The following is a 13,147-nucleotide window of genomic DNA, read 5'->3' as shown; positions in this document are numbered from 1 at the left end:
TTAAACTAAACCCCCAATCAATGCAACTCTTGCCCAAGAATCTGTAGCATTTACTGTTCAATTTGTCAGAACTTTTCCAGGTTTTATCCTGTGCTCTTTTCATTTATGCAGCCATCAGAAGCTGTTGAATTTATTAAAAAGAAATTGAAAGATTTTATTCTAATAATGGACAGTTTGCTCCTATATTCTTTTCTACCGTGATGATGGATGCCTATATGTTATTTCAAGGTTATTTATTTTAGTAGCATAGAAATGAGTATCCTTAAAGCACTCCTATTTTCTTTAGTGGTCCCAGTGGAACATCTGTGCCTATTGGCAAATGGCCAGTCTTATAAATCTCACGAGGGTGTGTTAAAATAACGTTTCTTCTAAAGATGTTAACATCTCCATAGGCTAGCTCATTTGTCATATAACTAAACCCATTACAAAGAACAGCAGTTTCCTAAAAGTAGACGTCTGGATAAACTCATAGACTTGATTAATTGTAGGCAATTTTCTTGGTGTGTATACTGTGAATTTGGGGTTGCCTTGGATTTAATTTCTTCAGGTGATCTCAGTTCAACAAGAGAAATGTTGACTGAACCTAACCTGTAGGTTACTTGAGCATCAGGAATGTCAACATAGCCTCATGTATGAACGTTTCCATTTTGTCATTGTAGAGATTTCAATTTGGTAGGCAATATAAGCTTAGAAATTATTTCCAGGAAATAGCATTGATCTCAGTAAAGCCCAACTTGTTTATTTAGGGGGCCACAGAAACGACTCTTCAGTACTGAGACAATTACAGACCAGATTGTTTTCTATTACAGAAAATCTCATATTCATCTAATTGGGTTATGTATACCACCATTTATACTACCATAGAATGTAGCCCCAAAATATCATTTTTTAGGAGGCAAAGAAAGAACACTTTTTAAATAGACTTCCTCTAATGCCATCTTTTTGGCAAGAGCTAAGCCATATAAATCTAATTAGTTGCAGTCTGGTATAAAAGCTGATGAGATCAACTGTAGTCTGATAAAAAAACATTTCAGAAACACAGCCTATAGTCAAATTAGTTCTACTGGGAGTAATGACTCCTATGATGGGTTTCCTAAAATGGTAGTCTCATACCCTCTCTCATAGTTAAAACCAGGAAACTTGAAATGCCACCCATTCATCATCTCTGTTTTTTCTTCAATAGATTTTGTCTCATTAGTCGAGTGGGGCAGGAGTGCCTCTGCTACGTTTTCAGTATCCTCTTCCCTTCCTAATGTGCTCTGTACTTTTGGAACAACGTGGGTAAACTTCCTCCCCTCTGAAGCATTTTGTTGTTTCAGACACCCATCCTGTCTTAGATGGCGTCAGAATCACTGTCTCATTCACTCGTTTCAGACAGTCTCCAGAAGGGAGCCACGCTGCTAATGGCTCCTATATTGTATTCCAGGCGACAGGTTGAGTGGGAGCCTGCCAGCAATTTGATTGAAGGGGTTTGTTTGACACTTCAGAGGCAGCCAATCATATCCTTCCTGCCTCACCTTAGGTCACTGATCAATGTCTGTGTCAATCTGGTGAGTAGCCAAGTGGCAATCTTCTGAAACTTTACAAAATTTAACTCTGCTATTGATTTCTCTGAATTGAAGATTTACAGGTCAACCTATCTACCTACACACCTACCCATGAAAACAGACGGCTCAGGTGACACTGAAAATAGTGAGGTACATTTCAAGGTAGTGTGTGGGGAGATCAAGGGGCCCGTCCCTCTACAGATGGGATTTTGGTGTGCTGCTTCCCACGCACTACTTTGACAATTGACCTCTTCAAGTTGCGCTGAGAGTTGAGGGCTGCCAGTTGGAGAGTGGGGTGGCGGGAGACTGCACAATTGGCTAGAAGTTGAAGTAGTCTGGGGTGGGGGAGATTAAAATGCAAAGAGGATTTTTTTTTCTTTCTTAGTGAAAAATCACATTATGGGTTGGCCAGTCTAGGATTTACAGGAAAACAAAAAATTTTTTATCAGTTACGTAATATCTAGAGTCTGGTCCTGACAAGGTTTTGTACAATGTGGAAACCATGGTAGAGCATTTCATTGAATAGAATCTGCTGCTTAGCTAATTGAGCAATAGATCTGTAGCTGGAATGCCTAGCACAAGTAGAGCTCTTGCCATCATCATCGTTGTCGGTATTTGCTCCATCAAAGAATGTTGATTGCATTCCTTTGAGTCCGCAAGTAAGTATGTCCAGTCTCCTGCTTAGAACAGTTTTGGGTTCATCTCTCATTATTTACATAGTTATGAGCAACATTCTACAAAACCTTGGCTGAATCCAGTGTAAGCGTTTGATCTGACTCCAGACATTACTTGCTTTCAGAAGAAGGCAACACGAACAGATTGAAAGTAACATGCCCAACCTTCAAATTTTTTATTATCATTATCATTATTTTTATTATTATTGACTGAGACTCCCTTACTACAGTTGCATGAAATTGCAATAGTCAAGGCTGGTCATGTGCTCTGTTTGTATTTCAGGTGATGGGAGTGGTAGGACCCTCCAGTGTTGCTGATGGATTACCCCTTCTTCATCTCAGCCCTTATCTCTCACCACCTCTGCCCTTCAGCACAGCTGTTGTCCGGCTTGTAGCATTGCAGATACAGGTGTGACTGCCTTACCTGTTTGTCACGCTCATTACGTTGCTGGTTGAGGCACCTGATCATGGTGTTCTCTTTTATTTTTCTGCAAAGGCTGGGCAAAATCTGTGAAACAGAAGTGTAAACATCTCCAGACTTTTACAGTTTTGGAGCTTCAGCCCTGAGCTTGGTCCTAAAGTTGTGCTTCTGTAATTCTTCTTGAGATCTCAAAAATAGCAGAGTCATTTAGTCCTGCCACAACCTCAGGAGCCGCTTCCGTCGTTGAAAACGTGTGTCAGTACCTTAGGAAAATAATGGTTCCCAGATAATCAGCTCACAATTGTTAATTAAAAGAGGCAGTAATGTTCAAAGTCCGGTTTTAAATTATTTGCAGAAAGAATTGCAGTAAAAAAAATTCAAATATTATTACTAGACTTTGAATATCTTAATTTTCTTTAATGGTTGTGGGCTGAATATTGCGGGTGCTTTTTTTTAATCATTTTTCTCCCACTTCTTTTATTTCCTAAAATTAAAATAATCATTCCCAAAGCAAAAAAGTATAGAATGCCAATTTCCCTGCCTATTTCTGTGTGTCACCTAACTTTAAAGAGTGACAAATCACCAGAAAGCTTTCTGACCAATGGGAAGTATAGAATGGCTGTAAATGGATAACCGACCCATCCATTATCTGACAACCAAGTTTGATGGTCCATCGTCCAGAGAATGGTTAGATGATGGAAAACAGATTAAGCAAGCGCTGTGGCTACCAGGCAGAAGGGAAATAAAGACATCCCTAAAGTGATACATTTTGACAACACGTATACAGAGATCATTTATTTCTTTTTATATTGTCTGTTGCTTTCTGGCTTGAAGAAGGTCTTATACAGGGGAGAGGATTTTTAAATAACTCCCCAATGGAGCAGGTGGCAAGTTCTCCTTTTCTTTGGTCACTATGATATTTATTGGTGGACACATGGATAAAATGAATGGGGAAGTGCGGTTGTTTTTGTACCAGACTATACGTGTCATGATTTTTCATTTGATATTCAAGATGTTGCTGTTTTTTAGGTATATAGCTCTCCATTATGTCAAACAAATGGTAAAGTATCGGTTTGGGGTGAATCTTGGACGCTGCACAGATGACAGTTGAACTCCTAGTTTGCAGGTGCAGCCGTCAGGGAGTCCCCGTCTCCTCCATGCTGTGTAAAAACAAACAGACTGAATGGGTGAGGGGGTCCATTAATCTTTTTTTCTATTATTGCTGCACAGGCTTTAAAAGAAGATTTTCCTTTAAGTCATGTGATCTCCCCATTCACCAATCAAGAGCGAAGGGAGGGGATGCTTTTAAATCTGCTCATCCCATTTGTGCTCACAGTAGGATCTGGAAGCAAAGGTCTGATTAATTTAACTAAAGGAAATTTATCATTGTTGTTGTGTTTTCTTAAGTGTCAGGCTGTTATTTCTTCCTTTTCCCATGAAGGCCATCATTGAAGTTGAGCTGAATGATTTAAACAAGGGTATCTTAGGAAATAAGAGTCTTTCTTTCTTTTCAGTTTAGCTGCCCTTGGTCAAGACTGTCTCTGCTCCACTTAGAAGATACATCCTATTTAAAAGCATTTCAGTACAGCAAAAATCAGGAGAGCATTGTTTCAATTAAGAAAATGGTATTAACTGAAGTACAGGATGATGTGAATTGACAGAGAATGGACTGGATAACCTACTGACACTAGGTTTAGTGTAAATCCTGACACTGTCACTAAATTCCAATATGTTTTCATTACTCTTACTTCTTGGGGGATTTTTTCTTTTAGGAAAAGTTTATCTCAAACATAAAGACAGTGCATTATGAGTATTTGAGCAGAAAAAAATAAACAGAAAAGAGATTGAAATGGTAAGCGGGAGATTTGGCTAAGAGCAGGGACCCTTGGGTGCTGACTACGGAGGAGACACCCAGTACCAGGAGGGCTGCTTCTGTCCATAGGAGAAGCTGTACTTGGTGGGGAAGGCACTCGAATTTCTAGGGTGTTCTAGTTTGGAATTGGAGAAAGAGCTGAATTTTTCTGTGTCTAACGTGGAAAGTCTACCTTGTGACTTGCTTTTCTTTCCACTTCCTCCTTCCAAACTCTGCCCGGCAGATAGCCCATGGCTGGAGCAGCCTGAGGTGCAGCTGCTACTGCAGACCGTCATTAATGTGCTCCTGCCTCCACGGATCATCAGCACGTCCAGAAGCAAGAGCTTCATGTTGGAGAGCTCCCCCGCTCACTGCTCCACCCCCGGGGATGCAGGCAAAGACCTGCGCAGGGAAGGGCTGGCAGAGTCCACCAGCCAAGCAGCATACTTGGGTGGGTACTTCTCTCTAGATAGGTAGGTAGGTAGGTAGATAGATAGATAGATAGATAGAGAAATAGAGAAATAGATATAGATATATACACACATATGTATATGTATACATGTATATATGTATATACATATGTACTTATTTAGTTATGTTCCACCTTGACTCAAAAAGTATTTTATTTTTATTTTTTTTACATCTTTATTGGAGTATAGTTGCTTTACAATGATGTGTTAGTTTCTGCTTTATAACAAAGTGAATCAGCCATACATACACATATGTCCCCATATCTCCTCCCTCTTGCGTCTCCCTCCCTCCCACCCTCCCTATCCCACTCCTGTAGGTGGTCACAAAGCACTGAGCTGATCTCCGTGTACTATGCGGCTGCTTCCCACTAGCTATCTGTTTTACGTTTGGTAGTGTGTATATGTCCATGCCACTCTCTCGCTTTGTCACAGCTTACCCTTCCCCCTCCCCATGTCCTCAAGTCCATGCTCTACAAAAAGTATTTTAAAAGACCTCAATCCAGAAAGTATTTAGAGAAGCCACTTCAGCACGTACAAAGCATCACCCTTGACTTCTACCTTCCCATTACCCTATCCCTGCTGTGACTGGGTGGAGTACTAATAAGTATTCGACCATTCCATGTGACCCATGGAATACTAACAGCTACTCCTTGACTAGAATGAACTAAGCTGGGGAGAAATGACCACTGTTGCCACAGCACTGAGACTAAGGAGTACTGGCAACAGAAAATCTCAAAAGGAGGAAGCTGAAAAAATCTTGCCTGACATTTTTCAATTCACCAAAGCAGACCTTGGTGGGGAGTATAAGATGAAAGCAGACACAATGGTAAAAACAGGTTCTTCAGGTCCTTGGAGTTTGGAGTGTGTGTGTGTGTGTGTGTGTGTGTTTGTGTGTGTGGCGGGGGGATGTTTGGACTGCATTACTGAGGAATGTATTTGAAAATGATGTGATAATGAGAATGAAAAAGGAAAAAAAGAAACAAGGCTGCATGTGCATAGGACTTGCCCGTGTGGGGCATGGTGGCCAGAGACGTGAGGTTGTAGGGTTCAGATAAAATCTAGATTCTGGTACAGAGCCCTGCATGAGGTTTAGGACTGTACAGAGGATGCTGGGAAAAGAGACCTTAGCATGTAAGACAGGGATAGGAGAAAACACTTAACGGGTAACTATCTTCAGTTCTCTCCACTTTCTGCCTTTTCTTAAAAATTGAAGTATAGTTGATTTACAGTGTTGTGTTAGTTTCAAGTGTGTAGCAAAGTTATTCAATCATACATACATACATAACTTTTTTTTCAGATTCTTTTCCCTTATAGGTTATTACGAAATATTGAGTATAGTTCTTTGTGCTGTACAGTAGGTCCTTCCTTGTTATCTATTTTATGTATAGTCATTTGTATAGGTTAATCCCAAACTCCTAATTCATCCCTCCCCCCTTCCCCTCTGGTAACCATAAGTTTGTTTTCTATGTCTTTGGGTCTATCTGTTTTGTATATAAGTTTATTTGTATCATTTTTTTAGGTTCCACACATATAAGTGATATCATATGATATTTGTCTTTCTCTGACTTACTTCACTTAGTATGATATTCTCTAGGTCCATCCATGCTGCAGCAAATGGCATTATTTCATCCTCTTTATGGCTGAGTAATATTCCATTGTATAAATATATCTCATCTTTACCCATTCATCTGTCGATGGACATTTAGGCTGCTTCTATGTCTTGGCTATTGTAAATAGTCCTGCTATGAACATTGGGGTGCATGTATCTTTTCGAATTATGGTTTTCTCCAGATGTGTGTCTAGTAGTGGGATTGCAGGATCATATGGTAGCTCTATTTTTAGTTTTTTAAGGAAGCTCTGTACTATTCTCCATAGTGGCTGTACCAGCTAATATTCCCACCAACAATGTAGGAGGGTTCCTTTTTTTCCACACCCTCTCCAGCATTTATTTGTAGACTTTTTGATGATAGCCATTCCAACTGGTGTGAGGTAACACCTTGTAGTTTTGATTTGCATTTCGCTAATTAGCGATGTTGAGCATCTTTTCATGTACCTTTTGGTCATCTGTATGTCTTCTTTGGAGAAATGTCTATTTAGATCTTCTGCCCATTTTTTGATGGGGTGTTTTTTTTTTTTTTTCTATTTTCTGCTTTTTTAATGAAGGTGAATCCTTTGGTTACTTGGCCAGGCTACTGGACCTCTATTTTAAATTTATTTTTACCTTTATTCTGAGCATTTAGTGTGCAATAACGAGTGTTTTCTATACTTTACATTATCATCACTTTGAATCCTCACAACGACTCCAAGAAGTACATATTCTCACTTTAGGAAGGAAGAGGCTAAGCCCCAGAAAGGTTGAATAACTTACCTAAAGTCACACTGTCAATAAGTAGCAGAGCTAAATTTCAGATCGAATCCATCCAGCACCAGAAGCCCTGAGCCCTTTGCTATCCTGTTTGTGTGTTGGGCTGTTGCTGGTGAAGGTGGAAAGCAGAAAGGCAGAAGCCCAAAGAAGGCCAACAGGCACATAACAGGTAGAAATGTCACCAGGATCAGGGTAGGGTTAGAGGAGTGTTGCTTTTTGTTCATATGTTTGTTATGATGAGGGAGAGGAATAGGGGTGAGTAGACGCAGAAGGAAGAATCTTACATCTCTCTCTGTGTTATATGACCTGGTTTTCCCCTGGAAGTGCCCTAAATAGATGGTAAAGGTGTAGGTGACTCCTGAGGGCTTTAGGGAATTGGATTTCTATGTGTATTCTAGATGCTGAGATGGGCCTTAAGACGTGATGAAGAAGGCCCAGGTTCCCTTGACTGCCCCATGGGAGACCCTGTGGGGAGAGCCGGGTGGTAGAGGAAGCCCTCACCATAATCTCTGATGTTTTTACAATATTCTGGTTTGTCCTGACACACTGTTTGGGAAATCTGATTCCTGAAAATAAATTTTAAAATGTAGATTGTGACAAGGCTGCCAGAATCTGGAAGAAAAGAGATATTGTTCAAGAAATCCAATACGGTTTAACAAGAGACATCGTGAGAGGTGGAGGAGGGAAGATAGTGTTTTCTTTTCTGGAAGGATTTACTGGTTACTCTGGGGAAGAGTTTAGGATGGAATCAGGAAGGGAGTAGGAAGGGGAAGGACTACTTTTTTAAACTTTATGCATTTCTGCACGGTCTTGATTTTGCTTTTATTAGCAAGAATATATTATCTCTGAGCTTAAAAGAAAAATATTTTAAAACACCCATGTTTTAGTTTCAGATGTGAGTAATACGCTGGTATTACCATGAAGCCACTATGACAAAACTCTTAGAAGTATTAGCCACACATCATGTTTATACCACATTTCCCTTTCAATTCTGTGAAGAGCTTTGGTCTGTATTTTCCAAAATAGTAGTTAAATGCACTTAAGAAAGATATATGTGTTCTCTTAATCAGAATCAAAGCATGTTTACCATAGAAATTTCTGTCTTGATGTCAGAACACTGTCACTCAGCAGTACGCTCAAGTCTTTCGAAACATAGAGTTTAGACATTTAGAAATTAGATGCGTAAAAAGGCTGTGGATGTGGGCAGCTGGATGTGGGCAGGGTTCCTCCGAAGCACAGGTCTGCAGGCTCACTTGTGTCTTTTCCTGGTGTGAAGCGCTGAAGGTGATTCTCGTCTGCTTTGAGAGGCAGCTCGGCAGCCAGTGGTACTGGCTGAGCCTCCAGGTGAAGGAGATGGCCCTGAGGAAGGTCGGCGGCCTGGCCCTGTGGGACTTCCTCGACTTCATCGTGCGGACCCGCATCCCCATCTTCGTGCTCTTGCGCCCTTTCATCCAGTGCAAGGTGTGCTTCTCCTCCAGGAAGTGACAAGCCCCGCGAATGTGCTGCTTTCCAGAGCAGGGCAGGATGACAGCAGCAGTCTCGGGGCATGTGCTATATAGCTAGTCAGGAGGACGTGTTAATACCATGCTTGACGAGAAATCAGCCCAAACAGGTATCCCAGAGGATAAAATTTCATGTTAGAAGTACCTTCACAGTAAGAGCTTAATTAACGTCGGTGAAACTTTGCCCTCTCCCCATTTACCACCCCCCCCCCCCCAAGAAACAAAGATTGCCTGGATAAAAAGATCTGAAGAATGGTCTCTTGTCTTCAGGGGCATGACTGAGATCTGATTTTAAATAAACATGGGGAAAAATGAGATAGTTAAAGCATGTTTTTCCTCTGAGACCCTCAGTATTCATCTGCTCTTTTATTCTTTTCGTGCCTCGATTTCTGGGCGCTGTGATTCAAAACAGCATATTGATTAAGCACTTCCTAAGCACTGTTCTAAGAACTTTGTATGTGTTACCTTATTTAAGCTTCACCACCAACTATGAAATAGATACAATAATTAGCTCATTTTACAGATGAGAAAATTGAGGACCTGAGAATCTATGCCTTCCTTTCAGCTTCTGGCCCAACCAGCAGAGAACCACGAAGAGCTTTCTGCCCGACAACATATCGCTGACCAGCTGGAACGGCGTTTCATTCCACGCCCTCTGTGTAAGAGCTCCCTCATTGCTGAGTTCAACAGTGAACTAAAAATTCTAAAAGAGGCAGTTCACAGTGGATCAGGTAAGTATGCAAGGGGTATTTTCCATTTGTTTTACTCATGGAACTTACAACCTACAAAGAATGCCTCTTTTTCCAGGTCACTGCTCTTTCTGGAGCCAAGTATGCAGTAGCCATTTCGGTACAACTGGTAGATTTGACCCTGTGATCCTTGTCAACAACAAAACAAATCCAGGGGGATATCATAAGAGTTTCATTGTATTCCTTTTCTGAATATTTTATTTTCAATCTTTATTTCAGTAGTTCGGCTTTTTCTTGAATATTTAGCTAGGGGGGAAAAAAACCTATTTAAATTCTTACCTTCATTTCCGTTTTGAAAAGGAAGAGGGAACTCATTCATTGAGTGTCTGTTATATGATAGATTATTTCATAGCTGTTATTTAATCCACACAAATACCTGCAAGATGCATAACTGAAAGTCTGCTTATAGAATGAAGAAACTGAGACTCAAGAGAGGTTAAATAACTTACACACAAAGACAGTGACACCAGTGAGGGGACTTAAAACTGGGTCTGTATGATTGATGATAAAATTCACAAATTGGAGGGAGAGAGGGTTGAATAAAAACCGGCAGGCTAGTTTACATTATCCAAAAGATTTTCTTTGGGAATGTATTGTTTACTTTTATAATTATATTAATTGCAGGTCACCAAGGAAGGAAAATAAATCATTATCTGCCATTAGAGGGCAGTCATTACCCATAAGTAGAAGACTATCATCCATGTGGCTTTTTTTTCCTTTCTAAAACTTTTAGGGTTGTTCTCAATGTATTAAAGACCAAAAAACTGACAAATACAATCTTGGTGAAGTCTACTCAGGGCCATTCAAATGTTCTGCTTTATAATAAAATAATATAACATAGAACCAAGGGGGTGGTTTATAAATTGTAATCTCCAGAAAAGGGGAATAAGAACACAGTTTTAATTATGTATTCTAATTTTGGTTGTAAGGTTCCTTTCAGACAATGTATTTATTACTTCTGTATGCTTGGGTCAGGTAACGTACATTTCTCAGTGAAAAAATGAATTTGCATTCTGCCAGCCTTGGAAAATAAAACTGAAAAACAATGACAGAGGGAGCAACATCAAAACATTTTATATTGTTAGAGATATTCTGCTCCCCCAAGAAAATTATTCAATTATAAGTACATCAGTGGCCAATTCTCTCTTTTTTTTTTCTTCCCACCATTTTCAGTTCCATTTGCTACTTTGTCCTAAAGATCATCTATCTGGGACATACTATTTGAATGACCTTTCCTTAAAAAAATATAAGTTGTCTGGGAGGAGCTTGAAGCTAGCATTTGTTTTCTTTCAAGATCCTCACCATGGATTTTCTTTGGTCTCTCAACCCCACTAGCCTACCAAGGGAAGACATCCATCAGCACCGTGGGTACCTCCACCTCTGCTTACCGCCTGAGTCTGGCCACCATGTCACGCTCCAACACAGGCACCGGCACAGTCTGGGAGCAGGACAGTGAGCCGTCCCAGCAGGCTTCACAGGACACCCTGAGTCGAACTGATGAGGAAGATGAGGAAAGTAGGTCACCCTGCAGAATCTGGGGTGGTGGGAGGTGGGAGGTCATGTGTGACACAGCTTGGCCATGTGCATGAGGGCTTGGGAAGGATTTCTACCTTCCTGACCTTTCTCAGTTCTGATCCTCTGGTCGTTTTTACAAAAAGGATTTAAAATGGAATTGTGACTGATCCCATGACTTCTAATGCCTGCTTTTCTATAAATTCCTTGATATCCTTGGTCATTTGGTAGGAGTTCAGGCAAAAAGTAAATCTTTTTTTTTTTTTTACATCTTTATTGGAGTATAATTGCTTTACAATGGTGTGTTAGTTTCTGCTTTATAACAAAGTGAATCAGTTATACATATACATATGTCCCCATATCTCTTCCCTCTTGCATCTCCCTCCCTCCCACCCTCCCTATCCCACCCCTCTAGGTGGTCACAAAGCACCAAGCTGATCTCCCTGTGCTATGCGGCTGCTTCCCACTAGCTATCTACCTTACGTTTGGTAGTGTATGTATGTCCATGCCTCTCTCTCGCTTTGTCACAGCTTACACTTCCCCCTCCCCATATCCTCAAGTCCATTCTCTAGTAGGTCTGTGTCTTTATTCCTGTCTTACAAAAAGTAAATCTTTAGTGACCCCTAAGTTTTCTTTGAGCTTATGTATTCAACCTTTTCACTAACTCATTTAAATTGTGGTTAAGTAACGAAGGGGAGTGTTTATTCCCCTTTCTCCTGGCCATCTTGCTTAGAAGGTCAGTCAGTACTTACATGACCCAATTGGGCAAGGAAAAGTGAGCACTGCATATGCTTATGACTCAGAAAAGACCAGCCAGCTATATTATCTAGAGTGTAAAGCAGCAGACTGTCTCAAGGGCATACAACCCAATTTGAGTTAAGAGCGTCCCCAGTAACTGAGGCAGCCAGGAGCTTCTAAAGATTTGGTGAAATGAGGGAAAATCCAGTTAAGAACACACTTCCATATATATGCATAATAGTTTTAAAAAGTAAAAGGTGAAAGGTTTCATAAATACCCCTGTCATTTAATGTTTTTTTAACTGTATCGATTATTTTCCAGTTGTGTTTCAAAGACACTCTGATACAACATTTAGAGCAAAGTGTACTGTCAATGCCTTATGAAAACAAAATCTAGATCTTCACTCAGAGCCCCTCTGTACCAAACAACAACAAAAAGCTGCACTCTGGGACTTCCCTGGTGGCGCAGTGGTTAAGAATACGCCTGCCAATGCAGGGGACACAGGTTCGAGCCCAGGTTGGGGAAAATCTCACATGTCGTGGAGCAACTAAGCCCGTGTGCCACAACAACTGAGCCTGTGCTCTAGAGCCCGCGAGCCACAACTACCGAGCCTACATGCTGCAACTACCGAACCCCGTGTGCCTAGAGCCCGTGCTCCGCAACAAGAGAAGCCACTGCAAGGAGAAGCCCGCACACTGCAACAAAAGTAGCCCCTGCTCACCGCAACCAGAAAAAACCCGTGTGCAGCAATGACGACCCAATGCAGCCAAAAATAAATAATTTTTTTTGAAAAGCTGCACTCTGAACTAAATTAAATAGAGTTGAGGTTAGAATTTTAATTAAGATGAATGAAAGTATTTTAATACCCTACTACAGTTGGATGTGTAGGAGAAGGAAAGAAATAACTGCTTTGTCAAAGCACGCATCAGTGGACTTCCCTGGTGGTGCAGTGGTTAAGAATCTGCCTGCCAGTGCAGGGGACACGGGTTCGAGCCCTGGTCCTGGAAGATCCCACATGCCGCCGAGCAACTAAGCCCGTGTGCCACAACTGCTGAGCCTGCACTCTAGAGCCTGCGAGCCACAACTACTGAGCCCAAGTGCCACAACTACTGAAGCCCACATGCCTAGAGCCTGTGCTCTGCAACAAGAGAAGCCACCCGATGAGAAGCCTGCGAATCGCAACAAAGAGTAGCCCCCGCTCGCCGCAACTAGAGAAAAGTCGGTGCGCAGCAACAAAGACCCAGGGCAGCCAAAATTAAAATTTAATTAATTTAAAAAAATTTTTTTAAAAAGCACACCTCAGTAATATTTCCAGAT

At 41.0% G+C, this 13,147-nt stretch overlaps 1 protein-coding gene across 5 annotated transcripts in view; it reads left to right on the top strand.

The window, feature by feature from the left end:
• Positions 1-13,147, top strand: part of UNC80 (unc-80 homolog, NALCN channel complex subunit) — a gene marked incomplete at both ends in the record, with an annotated part of 239,244 nt that overhangs the window by 210,576 nt on the left and 15,521 nt on the right. For all 5 annotated transcript variants that reach the window (XM_082658570.1, XM_082658568.1, XM_082658567.1 and 2 more), the window contains 7 exons: positions 1,427-1,550; positions 2,505-2,630; positions 3,873-3,996; positions 4,739-4,945; positions 8,606-8,790; positions 9,397-9,562; positions 10,916-11,095. In XM_082658570.1, the coding sequence (XP_082514696.1) occupies positions 1,427-1,550; positions 2,505-2,630; positions 3,873-3,996; positions 4,739-4,945; positions 8,606-8,790; positions 9,397-9,562; positions 10,916-11,095 (1,112 nt within the window). The remainder of the gene's footprint in view (positions 1-1,426; positions 1,551-2,504; positions 2,631-3,872; positions 3,997-4,738; positions 4,946-8,605; positions 8,791-9,396; positions 9,563-10,915; positions 11,096-13,147) is intronic.

The sequence above is a fragment of the Grampus griseus genome, assembly GCF_964374135.1.
Source record: "Grampus griseus genome assembly, chromosome: 7".
Lineage (NCBI taxonomy): Eukaryota > Metazoa > Chordata > Mammalia > Artiodactyla > Delphinidae > Grampus > Grampus griseus.
Note: the sequence above shows the minus strand (reverse complement) of the source record. Positions and strands in the feature narration are given on the sequence as shown.